Here is a 15,631-nt window from a genome sequence, read left to right on the forward strand (position 1 = left end):
TGAATTAGGCAGCCATATATTATAAAAACAAAGGTATCATCGGCAGAAGAAGGTCGTTTTCAGTAATCATTGCTTTTATATTGTAGATGTTTTGATGTTTTAATGTCTGGATGATATTGTTTTGTTTGTTTTTTGTCCGCTGCTTTTCTTGACCAGGGCCCTCTTGAAAAAGACCATTGTCAATGGGGCTTCCCAGGTTAGATAAATGTTAAATAAAATAGAGTGAAAATAAAATAAATACAACAGATACAATAATTATTAAAAAAAAATATATATATAATAATAATAATAAATATAGCATTTCACAGGGTACAGGTAAGTCGCGAATTATGATTTTTCCGAGTTCTCGTGAAACGCAGCATCACTGCCTATCGAGCCGAACGACAATTTTCCGAGTTCCAATGGAACGCAGCGTCAATTAAAACGAATTTTCCGAGTTCCAAGGACAGAACCAATGGGGACGTATTTATTTAGTGGACTTTCATGTAAAATAATGTATAATAAGGTTCCTATTTTGGCACTGTATGGTAGATCATTTTGGCCAACGTACGGGGAACGAACCTTTTTATTGATCACGACGATAGTGACTAATTGAAAATGATTTTGGACCGAGCAAAATACAAAGTACAAGGACTTGCACAACAACAGCGTCAACATTACACAACCGCATTTATTTTCTCCCAAATTCCACTTTCTTTAGAAGGGCGTTCGGGCGGCAAGGACATCGGTATGGCTTCTATAGCTTATATACAATTTGCGCAACATCGCTGGCGTATTGGTTCCATGGCATCTCATTTTCCGAACACACTGCCTCCAGGGCGTTGGGCCACGGGCTTCTCCAGGACGGTCTCTGAGCCGGACCTGACGCCGCTGAACACGGAGGGAGCCACCTTCCCCATGCGCTCTGAAAGGAGGGAGGGAAGGTGTTTGACTTTCTATACAGAACAATTGCTCTACGTCTGACGTGTCCCTGGTGGTCTAGTGGTTAGGATTCGGCGCTCTCACCGCCGCGGCCCGGGTTCGATTCCCGGTCAGGGAACTCTGCTTTTCTTACTTTACTTTTTTACTTCATTTAAAATAACACAAAAATCACTATCTTTATTTAAGACACTTATACTCACAGACATTTAATTAACACTTTATTAATTCGTCCGGGGACTCAAACACCATGGCACACGAGTTAACTAGAACAGCGCATGTGAAAAATAGAAATACATTTAAAATATAACATAAAGTAGTATCGTGCTAGGTCAACTAGCAAGCCCAGTATGGACAGGTCGCGGCTGCACCAAAGTAAAGTTTAGAATCAAATCGTATGACGATAACACCAGTTAATTGTGCTGGAAAAGTAAATACATTTATGGCCACATTGTGTAAATATATATATTTCCATTCTTGTGACATAGCAGCACCTGCCGCCTGGTCCAGGGTCCAGACCAACATTCAACTGAGGCTGGAAACTCTAGACACAACCACATCTTAACACAAGGATCCACACACCCGAGCGTCCCCGAGCGTCCCCAGCGCTCATCATGTGAGTCATGACGCTAGACATAGGATGAACGAGCCCTGAGTGTCCGGAAAGCTCTGTATAAAATACATGTTCTATCATTCATGTGTAACTCCACAACGTTCACATTTAACGTCAACATATGACTACAATTGGCTTTCCAGTCAGGCCGGTTGCCATTTCGCCTCAAACCCCAGGTATACAAATCCTTTAAATGGTGTATTCATAACATTTTTGGGGGTGGGGTCTTAAAATATGACATTGATATCAACTTCCAGACGGAATCTGGACGCAGACGTTACGCCATGAGGAAATGCGCCTTCAGTCTCGGGGCGGGGGGAGGGAAGTCAATAAAAAGTCAACGGAACTCACCGCATTCCGCCATGACCTCATAGGTTTTGCTCTTGACCTCGCCCTTCAGGCCCAGCTTACCGCGGGCTCCCTTCAGGTCCTCCTCCTTCATCGCGGGACGTTTCTTCTTCTTCACCTCGCCGGGCTGAGGGGGGAGGCGGGGAGCACGGTCAGACGTGAGCAGGCGGCCGGGGCAAGCGGCCCGGGCCGCGGATGGCCCGCTCGTGGCTTCCCGACGAGGATCGGTCAGCGTGGCCGGGCGGAGGGTGGACTCACCTGCGACATGGCGCGTCGGGCGTGGTCGGCGGTGTCCTTCGGGGTGCGGTTGGCGTCGCGGCCTCTTGTCGCCCTGTTCTGCGTCTCGCTGTCCCAAAGAGCCGTTATATAACCTTGGACCGGAGAGTCACATATATTTCCTCCCTGAATCAGCCAGTGAGTGGGACCCCCAGCCCCCCTGTCTGTTGTCAGGGTGTATTATTAGACGTGACGTGAGGCCTGGTGCATCTGGAACGGGCCTTCCCTTCACCAAAACAGCTGATAATGCGGGGTCAAGCGGCCGGATAATTCCCTTCCCGTCCTCCTGCGGCCTCGTTGTGGGCGCTGAGCGCAGTGGGGATGCACCCGGTGACAACAATGTCTTAAGGAGTGGCATGGCGTCATAGCGTGGTCGAGAAATTGCGCCGCTTATCCCGTAATACTTGGTGTTGTTGTCGTACAGAGCAAATATTTCTCTTATCCATCATAGACACTCACCACCTGTATGTGGTATAACAAGACTGCAATCAGAATCAGTCCATTTGAACAGTCTCAATCGCTCGGGTTTTCCCAGCGGATATCCTCGGTTTCTCACCTCCACGTGAGCGGGTCGTTATGAGAAAATTAATTTGCTTCTGGAAATTGGAGATGCATAAATCCTAGCTCCCAAACCCATTAGGCAATGACATGTTTCGGTTAATTTCCTGTGTACCGCCACTGACTCCAAAGTGGGGCATGTAATCATTATTCCAGATGGGCAAACACTAGGAATTGATTTATTTATAGCTGGGTCACAGCATCCTTTCTTGGATCCCTATTGTAATCAAAGGACTCCCTCTAGAGGCTGTGGACCTGTGTACGGGGACGTTGTTTAGTGGATCAACAGCAACATTGTACCGATGATCGATTCCTGGTGGAGGAATACAAGCGTATAAAAAGAGGGTCCTGCAGATGAATACAAAGGTTTTACATACTTTATTGCAAAAGCATATATAATGATAATTTGTATTTATAATTTGTCAGTGAATTAAAATGTATAGTATTCCTGTTTTGCAAAAAACAAAGAGCCCTCTTTGTCCTCCTCGAGCGACGATAACCATTGATGATGCTCAACCTTTGAAAACCCAGTGATTTTACTCCTCCTTAGCCTGCCAAGAACATCACAATCTGTTCATTATTAGCGTCATTAGTCATCACAGTCACAGTTTATGTCACCCTCCTTTAACTTTTTAAGAGGACTGGCAAGGACATCAGATACACACACACACACACGCACACACACACACACGCACACACTTTGTTCAAATGCCTGGTCCTTGGTCGCCAACAGTTTAGAGGTCTGTGCTTCTGTAACATTCTCAACATCAGTGCCTTGAAGATCGGGGCTTCTGGTTCAATCATCCAATCAGGCACGTTGCTGGATCCAAGGAAATGTCAAATACATAATAGTACACACCTTACACGCAAATACAAAAGGGAAAAAAAAAAATAATGCAACAACGTAGGTGTGATAAATGGGAAAATGTGCAAGGAATGTGGGCTCCCATATCAACTTTTTCCCTTTTGGAGGGCGGGGGAACGGAAAACACAACACTGAAAAATAACGCTTTTGAAGTGTGTTTGTGTGTGTGTGTGTGTGTGTGTGTGTGTGTGTGTGTGGGGGGGGGGGGGGGGGGGTCATTTTGGCCCAAAAATAACAGTAATCACTTCAATACAGAAAAGAGAACAAACAAAACGAAGAATCACCACAGTCAGTGAAACAGTCGTAAAGACACGCAAACACAAAAGGTAGAAATTGTTTGCAGACAAGACCAAACATAAGCTACGTCTGAAGGGTCTTGCCCGTTGTTTTCACACAACACTACCGGAAGGAAGGGGAAGATTCTACAGTAACAGGCGTCAGTAAGCACTAAGGCCCTCCCAAGGCGTACAGCAGGGATGGACACGATAGCCGTTGGATACGAGATATATGCCGTGGAACAGGCAGTCAGAAGGGTTAGAGGAACATAAATGCAGTTACTTTAACATTCGGATTATCTGCTCCTTAAATATTGAGAGTGGCCTTGTGCCACTCACACAATTGTACAAATTCTCAAATTCTCTCACACACACACACACACACACACACACACACACACACACACACACACACACACACACACACACACACACACACACACACACACACACACACACACACACACACACACACACACACACACACACACACACACACCAGCAGCCATGGTAGTAAGCCATAATAAGGAAACATGATACACAGTTGGTGTTTCTTAGTGAGGCATACAATCACTTTTGACTGGCATTTCAGACTATTCAAATGCATCATACCATTCCTATGACAAATAAGGCTGACGTGATGTTTCACACCCCTTTTGCATTTGTCACACTGACGTGAGCCCGGGGCGGCGCGCCGCACAAAACATACTAAAGCTTTGCCGCTGTAACACCCACGTAATCGGCCTCCTCGCTCACGTAGAGGTTCGACGATGAAATGTCTGTGCAAGACGGGGGTTATGAGCTCCCAAACAGTGTTGATCGACAGTAAACCAATGGCAGAGGTCGGGGAAAATGGCCGAGATCCACCGTGTGTGGCTGACCGCAGCCCCGACGTTTTCAAGTCATCCGGGTTAAGACAAAGTTCATGCAGAGGTCCTTAAAGCAGGGGAAGACGTACTCGAGGGGCTCGCTCCCCCCACACACATCCTCCGAACTGCTTCCACAAACGCTGCCCTCACGACCATGGGGAACCGGGATCATCCTGGGGTGTCAGAACAAGGGGTTTCCTCCCGTGGCTCACGCAGAGCTGGTGGAGTGTGCGAGGCGTGTGTGAGGAGTGTTGCGCGGTGGGGGACGTCCGGCGCACCGCCGGGGGGCCGGTTTGGCCGGACGCGCGTCAAACGGGGATCCCCATTCGATGCTTCTTCTTCTTCACGGTCTTCAGGCCGGTGAGGCGGCGCACGTCGTCCTCGTCGGAGTCGTCCATCTCGTCGTCCGCCGAGAAAAGGATCTGGCGGCAAAAGGGGGAGAGAAAGACGGATGTGTCAGGCGGGGAGATGTCAACCCCGGCAACCGCCGCTGAGAAAACTGAAGATTTGCTTGTTTTTCTCCCCCGACGGGACGGAGACGGAAAGCTCCGCCGGCGTTGAACCGCTGGCGACAAATGCCGGATTTTAGCGGGTTCTTACCGGGTTTTTGATGCCGTGGGAAAGGGGAGTTGGAAAGAACATGTAATTCGTGTTTTGTGCCCACAGTCCATTTTATCTTTCCTTAGGGACAACGGTATTTATAAAAAAATAATTAATAATAATAATAATAATAATAATAATAATAATAATAATAATAAAAAAAATAAAAATAAATAAAAAAAGGTACGAGCCAGCCAGGAGTCGAACCTAGAATCTTCTGATCCGTAGTCAGACGCGTTATCCATTGCGCCACTGGCCCGCTGCTTGTGCACCGCTGCCGGGAGGTGCTGTAATCTGTCAGCCACGAGGCTCGACCCCGATAAAGCAGCACAACGGAGCAGCGCTCACATGCAGAACGCGGACGCAGGAGTTGAGGCTACAATGTTAAATGGAGGAACAACAGCATTTAAAAAAAGGTACGAGCCAGCCAGGAGTCGAACCTAGAATCTTCTGATCCGTAGTCAGACGCGTTATCCATTGCGCCACTGGCCCGCTGTACCCCCCTCACCGCAGTTAGAGCTTGTAACCTGTGCGTTAGCTACAACACCATAGCGCGTAATCCCAAAATGTAGCTGTCGCGTGCTCCTGTACATTTTTCACCTTGAGGCGGTGATCAAAATGGATGCTTTGGCCAGCATCAGGCACACTGAAAATTTAAGAAGCCATTGGTTCATCATCCACAGGCAAAGTCCCGGCGGGACATCGTCAAACGAAAAAGGAAGGTTCGGAGAAAGCGCTGAATATTTATCATTAGGGATTTTTTTTTTTGGACAGGCAGGGAAGACTAGCCGCTACCGCTGTGCGTGCGCTGTTCCGAGAATTTATCAAATCTTTTTTTACATCATTCGGTATCGGCTCCAATACCGCTGCCGAAAATCCCAATCTGTGAGGATTGGACAAACAGTCAACCAATTATGGCCGATGTTGTGTTGGACCACACCCATGGCAATTCAATGGTTTCATGGTTAATAGCGTCCAAACTGCTTATCTGGTACCTTGGTGAAGCTCGTTGCCTTTATGTCCTGTACCAAATTTGGTGTCAATCAATCCAATGCTGACAAAGCCTTTGCGGGGAAAAAAAGTTCTCCAAAAAATTCTAAATGGCAAATGGCAAAACTCGAAATCCAGTAAGGCGGAGCTTGGATTGGATTCAACTCTTCATTTGCGAGACAACGAAATGCAGTTCAGCATCTTCCGCGTCTTTCCTCAAATTTAAAGCGGTGGTCAAATATAAACCGGGGGCCTCCAATAAATGGCGGGGGCGTGGTCGACCCGAAGAAATAAAAGCCTGCCTCAAATACAGAGTGGGAGAAAAACTGACTAGAGCTGCGGAGCTGTAGGTATTGAATTGACTCTGTTTTCCTGCTGCTGTGGGGAAAATATATATAATAACATAAATAATAAATATGGGGCAAATATATTCTGTATATCGCTACACTGGCGTTCGCCATGGTCACGCCCCCTTGCCATGAAATGACACTGGTCCTCGCTTATCGACCTGGTCCTTCGAACGGAACTGGGTTGTTGAGTGAGGAGTACCTGCATTTAAAAAAAGGTACGAGCCAGCCAGGAGTCGAACCTAGAATCTTCTGATCCGTAGTCAGACGCGTTATCCATTGCGCCACTGGCCCGCTGTGTCTCAATGCCCTGCAGGGGGACCTTGTAAAGAGTGAGTCACAAAGGACCAGCCCCCGCGTCATGGCTCATACCCAAAACGTGGCCGCTGCCTGCTCTACTAGGTCCACATAACCCCCAACGCTTTACAACACAGCAGCCCTACCGCTCGGTTTGTGTTTTATAAATCAAATCAAAGGATGTACCAACAGATGCTCCTTAGACAAAGAGAGGATTAGCGTCAGTGATCAAAACTTATGATAAAATGTTAAACCTGAAGCTTCCAAACCAGCTGCATTTAGACGCATTTACACAATTATCAGTTTGGCAAAATACTGTTTAAGAGATAAGAAAAATAAAAAAATAAATAAATGTGCAGAGGTGTAGAATCATTACAAATATGTAGCTCACAGTTGAAATATGAGTGAAAAACGTACTGACTTAAAAGAATACAAGCTTTGACGATTGTAAGGCAACCTGGGCAGCACCGTCCCTGTAATTTTGGGCTGTGTTGACTTAAAAATGAACCCCACGTCTAAAAACACACCCACTGTGCACCGCTTTTCATCTCCTATTTGAGTTGTGGCCAGTGAGGTAAAGCATAGACTGGCTTGAATGTGAGCGAGCCCTGTGAACCAAATTAAATTTACCAAAAAGTCGATTCAACTGTTAATCACAATGATTTGTCTGACAATTGTCATACCCAAATTTCATGACAATGACAACCCTGCTGGAGGTGGCGCTTGACTAGATATGTCTAACATTCATCGTAAAGACTTTCAGGACAGAGGAAGGCTTTTCACTGATGAATAAGGATTGCTTTTGGAGCCCTCCCTGGCGCTTTTGCAGGGTTTGCAAAAAATATAATGGTGCAGCTGTTAGAAGACTGTGCAGAGCAGTTTGTGCCCCTCCAACTATTTGGGTGGCGCAGCGTTTTAGGAATATGTTTATTTTTTTTTTATTTATTTTTTTTTTTTATCTTGGGTGGACAATGATTTATCGTTTGCAAAATAGTGTTTAACATCACAGTGATGACGGGGTAACGCTTCAGTGTATACGAGACACATTTCCTCAGAGGGAATTTCTTTTTAATTGACCTCTTTCCTGCACATTAACACATTGTCTGGGTGTCAGCGGTACAAGAGCACACCCGCACAGGGTGTGCAGGGTGTGCTCTTGTACCGCTGACGCCCAGACAATGAACTCTCTGGGACTGGTTTGTACACCTCCGGGTCATGCATGGGGGTTGTTCCGTGGGGCTTCCAGCTTCTTTGTCGGTTGGGGGGTCTTCTGTGGCTGCGGTGCATTGTGCTTGGAGCTTTCTTGAAGTTGTGGGGGTGTCAGTGTCTTTTCGGCTGCAGGACTCGCGGGTGGCTGAGAGGCCTTTTCCGCTGCTTGTAGGCGATATACGATATAGTTCTGACCCCAAATATCATAACTAATTGGGACAAGTCCCATGCATCCACCGATGGAAACACCCCACACACACACACACACACACACACACACACACACACACACACACACACACACACACACACACACACACACACACACACACACACACACACACACACACACACACACACACACACACACACACACACACACGAACAGCCGCCTCCTCTCCTTTACCACTATAGCTATCAGAGGAAGAGGCCACGTGCCATAATTACTGTTCCAATTTCTCGACATCTGATGTTTCTATATTAATGTTTTGTCAAGTACATATTGTTGTGTGGGGAATTGGTTGTGGTCTTGTATAGCAAAAAAGCTGTGCTCTTGTCATCCCACAGGTCGTCCACAGGGCAGAGTTATTGCAGCAGTTCTTCATGATTAATAAAGAGTGGCATTGCAGGTTGAGACTGAACTCCACTTGCAGATTAACTCTGTCCCAGATGCAATGGCACCAATACTCTGTTGTATGCCAAGCCTGCTGACATCCCAGTTTAAAAAAAGAAAGAAAACAAAATAGTACTTATAACCTACAGTACGTTTATAATCACCCAAATGCAGAATACACCGATCGGACACAACATCAAAACCACCACTAATAACCACTAATATTGTGTAGCCCCCCCTTGTGTCGCCAAAACAGCTCTGACCCGTGGAGGCATGGACTTCCACAAGACCTCTAAAGGTGTCCTGTGGTATCTGGCACCAAGACGTTAGCAGCAGATCCTTTAAGTCCTGTAAGTTGTGAGGTGGGATCCCATGGGTCAGGCTTGTTGTTCCAGCACATCCTACAGATGCTCCATCGGACCCTAACCCTGGACATCCACATGATGTCGAAGAAAATGTGATTCATCAGACCAGGCCACCTTCTTCCATTGCTCATTGGTCCAGTTCTGACACTCACATGCCCATTGTAGGCACTTCCAGTGGTGGACAGGAGCAGCATGAAGTTTTTCAGAAATTTGTGCTACAGTAGCTCTTCTGTGGGATCGGACCAGACGGGTTAGACTTTGCTCCCCACACGCATCAACGAGCCTATGGGTGCCCATGACCCTGTTGGTGGTTCATTGGTCGTCCTTCCTTGGACCACTTGTGGTAGGTACTAACCAATGCATACCGGGATCACCCCACAAGACCTTTTTGGAGATGCTCTGACCCAGTCGACTAGCCATCACAATTTGACACTTGTCAAAGCTGCTCAGATCCTTACGCTTGCCCACTTTCCTGCTTCCAACACATCAACTTCAAGAACTGACTGTTCACTTTCTGCCTAATATATGCACCACCCCTTGACAGGTGCCAGTGGAACGAGATGGGCATTGTTATTCACTTCACCTGTTAATGTTGTGGCTGATCGGTGTAGATCGTGATAGAACACCATAGAGCACACTCCTACACCGTGTGACCCTTTAATAGTTATTTCATTTAAAGATAAGATAAGATGTTATTAATGCGTGGAGGGAGGGGTTCAGCATGCAACTTGGTTATCTCACAAAAGGGTTACTTGTTTAAAAGGGGGGATTTCAAAGTTGCCATCAAAATCCTAGATTTAGTGCTCCTGTGTAAAAACAAAAAGGTATACTCTAATCGCCTACTTTTCTGTGACCTTCCCCTGCAGCATGGGAGGTGTACCAAAGCACCTGGCTGGTCTCGTGGTAACAGTGTGGTGCTCTCGTCGCCCCAGGTAGAATACACTTCTGAACAGGGTAAATCTTTTGGATTTATCTAAATTAGAACAACATCAGTTTGGCTAGAACACAGAAGGTGAAGGACTAACTCGAAAAAATAAAAGCTCAAATAATTTGCAGAACAAGAAGCATAAAAGCATTTTATGAAATGCAAATCTTTTTATCCTCCTTTGAAAAGGTGTAAAAATTAGAAATACGAACCAATACAAACTTTGCTCCACAAAATACTTAGCCAAGAAAATCTTTGGCGACTTGCAGCAGAGAATGACTTCATGTGGTCGTTGGGAAGTGGCGTGGTTGTCTGTGTGGAGCCAAGCAATGCATTGGGCTCAACAGCTTTATGGCCTATAAAGTGCCAGGCAGTGGGAAATACTGAGGGTGATTAACAGCTACCGGACAATGAACCCCTCTGTATGTCTGTGTATGTGTTTGTGCGTCAGCTGAGGCAGGGAAAAAAATGCAATAAGCAAGTGTACTAATGCCAGGTGTTAGCCAATATCACCACTGGAGAACAGGGAAAGCACACAGTCCAGTGTGTGTCATGGAGTCAACAAGCATAGATTCAAGAGCTTACAGGAAGGCTTTTGGTGTGAAACAAGGGGGGAAGCAAGGGAGGCTACGAAGGGCTGCTGCTGCTCTACAAAATACAGCTTTTCTGCTTTATTTCCCACAATTCCTTTACAACAACAACAACAACTCAATTCAGTAGCCCAAGATTGTAATGCGATCCCACTTAGCAACAATACTGTCACCACACCCTGATTGGAAACACGTCTAAAAGGCATAACCAAGTGCTCCATATGAAAAAAAACTCCTCTATCTTTCAATTTCTTCGCAAATTAGGGGAAAGGAAGAAAAGGCCCTTTACAAGCTTCTTAAATTGAAACTATTAAGAACCATTGAAGCCATTTTAGAAATGAATAAAATTGCTGCATTTTTGCTGTTATACTACTACTGTTACCATGCACATACTACTAGCCACACCAAGATGTCCTCCATGCGTCTCACCTCTGACTCTGAGTCGTCGTGGGACAGTGCTCGTCTGTAGCGCACCTTGCTGTTCCCCCGGGAGTCCTCCTCCCGCTCCTCCTGCTTGGCTTTCGTCCTGTGCTTCTTCATGAGGAAATTATCTACGACCCAGAACATCAGGGCCTGAGGAGGACACAGTATTATTATTATTGTTGTTGTTGTTGTTATAATTATTATTATTATGATTCTGTCACGTGCAATTTAGAGAAGGCATTTGAGACGTTTTTCCACATAGACAAGTTAGGACTGATCATTGCCAGGGCCTTCAAACCTCTGAGTGCTTAAGTTCAAATCATGATGGGGTTTCACTGAGGGATCAATAAAAAGTGCATTAACCACTAGAGTGCAAGTGTTGCATAGTCACATCACAAAGGAGAGAAGGAAAATAGAACAGCGGCCTTACATTGATGAAGAACGGGACAATAAGCATGACTATGGCCAACTCCAGGTTAGGATTCTTTATGGGGTTGAGGAGCGCCAGCTGTGTCGCACACACCAACACACACATAGAACACGGATCAATTTACAATTTCAATGGACTCCTCCAACAGCAGCAACGCGCTCAACATGGTTTAAGGTCAGAGTACGCTCTGATTCTGACCTTCTTCCACTGAGGAATGAGGAGGACCAGCATGATGAGGACCTTCTCGAACATCATGATGAGGATGTACAGAGCACACTGGCCCACCCAGGCTGAGCACTGCACTGGCTCTCCTGAACACACACGCGCACACACACGCACACGCACACACACACACACACACACACACACACACACACACACACACACACACACACACACACACACATTATTCACAGACTAAGTACTCAGAGACTTGCTGTGCAATAAAGTAAAGCCCACTCATCGTAACGCACAAACACAGGCAGTGCAAGTGCACAGACCATGTGGCACTGCAGCACTGCCCTCCGTTGGACATTGTGGGTACCATCAAAGCCTTTGAGCCTCACCGTACTCTCCAAAACGCAGAGATTCCCACTGCCTCCACTCCACGATGGCGCTGACAATTTTCACCCCTGCATAGATCAGCAGCATGCCAAAGGACGCGTCCAACAGGAAGTTAATGAGGTATCTACAAGAAAAAGAGACACGGAGACGGATGGAGGCACAGACGAGTGGATATCGAGTTAAAAATCGTCTGAGGACTGTATAGGTGTCGGAGTGGCTCTAACTTTTAGACTTGCAATTACAATTTAGTATTACCACTACAGTGCAGATCAGATTGCCAGACAGGGATTAGGCTTCTTCAACGATGACTCAACAAGTGCAACCTTCAAGTGCAAAAGGTGAACTAAATTGCTAATGTAGCCATGGGTAGATTGGTTTAACAGTTATTAAACCGCTGTAGAAAGAAGCGGATGCTCGCTACATATGGGTGTACGGTCACAAAAACAGAAGCGCTATATCGTTAGGAAGTACTCACAGAGAGCAGGGGTCCTCTTCTGTGAGGTCAGACAAGTAGACATTGGCAAAATGAATGAACAGCATCCCTATCGCCTGCTTCGAGGTGTCGAGGAACCTGTCGAGAGACGGGACATTTGTTGGGTTTACAACCGAAATCCGCTAGGAGTAATTTCATGCACTTATGGCATGACGATTTAGGACTAAGCAGCCTCACCAGATCCTCCAGGGTCGCCTCTCATGCTTGGGCTCCCTGAAGCGTTTCACTGTGGAACAGACAGCATGTCTTATTATCAGCGGGGAATTACTGCTCTGCACGCAGCGCACACATCAGCACACACTGATCAAACGGAATCCTTCTGCTTTTTATTCAACAAGGCTAAATCACAACCCCACTAGTGAGATGTCAAAAACCCTGTCGGCATTTGAATAGTGTTTTGTAATTGCTCGTTTCTATGAAATAGGCAGTGGTTGAATTAAACTGTGACGCTGTCCAATTATAACTGCTTGTGTTGAATTACCATAACATATTTGTGATCCAAAATGTCTGACTCCTCCTCTTTTAAGATGGTAAGCTGCTGCTCAAATGATATCTCCTATCCTGCCTTAAAAAATAAAACTCATGCAATACTGTGTATCAGGTCCGTTGACAACGCAATGAGGACATTAAAAACTTGATACACTGACTAGTATCATCTCATACATTTTCATATTAAGAACCCACCACAAAAAAGGCATAAAAAAAAAATCTATATTTTTGCCACACAAGGCAATGGAGGAAGAAAGAACGTCTAAATTCTGTGTTTGGAAAATCAGTGCTTATATTCTAGTTTACCATGCACCATTTAAAGTAGACAATCTGACGCATATATAATGACGCCATACTAAATGGTCTCTTGGTTTAAGCACATGAGCTTGAAACACATAGTAAAAGTAAAAAGTAGACATTAATGGTGTTGCTTGTGCCAACTGTTTGCAAAACTACTGAAATGCCCCGATAGGAAAAGGTTGAAACTATCTATCAACGCTACCCTGCGGTGTACGAGTTATGGGCTTTGAAGAAGTCTTCAATTTAATTAATCCCTTTGTGCATGACAGTCTATGCTGTGTGATGCAAGCGGGCTCTCCTTTCTGAAAGCACTGTAATGGCTACTACAAATTAATCTCCTGCTTTTCCCGACAATAACAGCTTGTCTTAGATGACCTCATCCCCCTGCCTCTCACACACAAACACACCAATGACTGCAGCCCCCGCGGAGAGCAAGTTTTTGCTTCATGTCTGTGACGGGGTTTGGTGGAGGTGCTTAACTTTAACGTTTTCTATATGGACACAGTGGCCAGACATTAACCCTCACATTCTGCTGGTCAGAAGTAATAGCGCCTCTCAATTATCTCATTACGTTTGTTTACTTTGCGTTCTGTCTGCAAGACACTGCGCTATTTGTCGTAAAATGGCAGCTGGTTGCCCCAATGACAGATTTTTATCCAAATTAAACTGAGGGACTTTTGAGTTTGCTCTACAACCTCTGTTTCAGTTGAGTGTGACTTCAGCCTAGACACACCCTGTGCACGGCTGGTTGTAATGCAGGCCCAGGCCAAAGCCTCAACCCACTCTTCTGTTGGGATGGCTGCCTCAGGCATCCCAGCTCTAATGTGCAATGCATTCCTCACTCCTGCTAGTCTGGCTCCACTTCCCCCAACAGTCAGCTTGATAAGATGAATCGTCTGCACCAGTGTCCTTGTTTTGGCACATGGACATTGATTTATACTGATTACCTTCTATCTAATGGCGATTGCCAATTATCTTTTACAGAATTACTACTGTTAGAGGGACAATGGACCCATTACATTTTGACTTGTATATGAATATTCTATAAATCCTATATCCTCAAACTGTGATTGACAATCCATTTAAGGACTCAAGTAATTCAGACATGTCACAGCAGGGATTACCCCTTGGCATACTTACACATCAATATGCTGAAGGCCACGACGGCTAGAAGTCCTTGCAGAAAGATCCCGAAGGAGTCCATCAAGGCACCATTCTCGCACCCCTGGTTGTCTGAGGCAGGCGTGAGACTAGCTGATGTATTGGTGGGGGAGGACATCGCTAACAGACCAGCGACTCCCGGCCCAACCAATGCCACGTCTCCAACCTGGGGGAGTAGGTGTACTGCACTGGCAGCCATGGGACCAACTGGATCTAGGAAAAAAACTAACTAGTAAAGTGCAACCAGGGCAGTTTGTGTTCTTCCTCCCAGTGTCTTTGGGCTACTACAGAGCTGGTAGGTCAGCTGGTGATGGATATGTCAAGCAGGACAGTCTTCTGCAACAAACCGCATCCTCTGTGGTGCAGGTGAGGAGTCATTATCTCAGGTGTTCAGACAAACCCAGGTCCATAATTTACTGCAATCATTATAAGATACTATAATTATTACAGATGGGTCATTCTTATATAGATCTATAATAATGTAAAGATGCGCCGGGGGGCTTCCACTCAAAATAGAGGGCCGAAGCAAGGTTTTAAAAATCGAAATAGGCCATTCAAATATTCAGAATGGAGAGTGGATTTCACCAGATGACACATTGACCCGAGAATGTCTGGACGTGGACCGGGAGACAGCCGCTAGCTAGCGTGCAGCTCGGTGTGGATATTAAGAGCACACCTTTAAAGCCCACCATTCTGCACTAACTGGGATATTTAACAGAGTTGGGTTGGCTCCTCGTGTCGAAGTCGATTCGGAGGACCGACCGCGGTGGTGATGGAGTCGAACGGAGGCGTCGGGTGCTGCTAACGTTCCACACGGAGGTCCAGTTAGCTTGCGAGCTCGCAGGGGGGGAAAAAAAAAAAAAGAATGGAAAAAAAAATGCCTGCTAGCCCTTTGTGAAGGTACATCCGAAAACGAAAAATATCTTTAAACTTCACAAAAATCGGACTTTTTTCCGGTTTGCGCGGCCGCCTTCGACGGCGCGACAGTGAGGTTTTTAATATTATAACGTTATATTTCGCAGGTCGCCTCTCGATCCGGTACCGAGCTGTGCCCACTCATGTTGACATACGTCATGTCACGTGGTGGGCGTGAGACTGGTGCATTGTGGGAAA

At 46.0% G+C, this 15,631-nt stretch overlaps 1 protein-coding gene across 2 annotated transcripts; it reads right to left on the minus strand.

Annotated features, from left to right (window-relative positions):
* Nucleotides 1-652: 652 nt before the first annotated feature.
* On the minus strand, nt 653-14,732 carry LOC307230904 (store-operated calcium entry regulator STIMATE-like). Of its 2 annotated transcripts, XM_080001396.1 has the most exons (10): nt 14,498-14,732; nt 12,746-12,794; nt 12,551-12,646; nt 12,078-12,199; nt 11,710-11,822; nt 11,512-11,589; nt 11,088-11,231; nt 5,037-5,144; nt 1,883-2,006; nt 653-904 (listed from the first exon to the last, which is right to left on the minus strand). In XM_080001396.1, exons 1-10 carry the CDS (start codon nt 14,715-14,717, stop codon nt 792-794), a joined length of 1,167 nt encoding a protein of 388 aa, XP_079857522.1. In that variant the 5' UTR covers nt 14,718-14,732; the 3' UTR covers nt 653-791. The 2 variants fall into 2 exon arrangements, with proteins under 2 accessions (XP_079857522.1, XP_079857521.1); XM_080001395.1 differs by lacking the exons at nt 5,037-5,144; nt 11,088-11,231; nt 11,512-11,589; ... (3 more) ...; nt 12,746-12,794; nt 14,498-14,732 and adding an exon at nt 2,138-2,321.
* Nucleotides 14,733-15,631: the final 899 nt, after the last annotated feature.

The sequence above is a fragment of the Zeus faber genome (assembly GCF_960531495.2).
Source record: "Zeus faber genome assembly, chromosome: 5".
Lineage (NCBI taxonomy): Eukaryota > Metazoa > Chordata > Actinopteri > Zeiformes > Zeidae > Zeus > Zeus faber.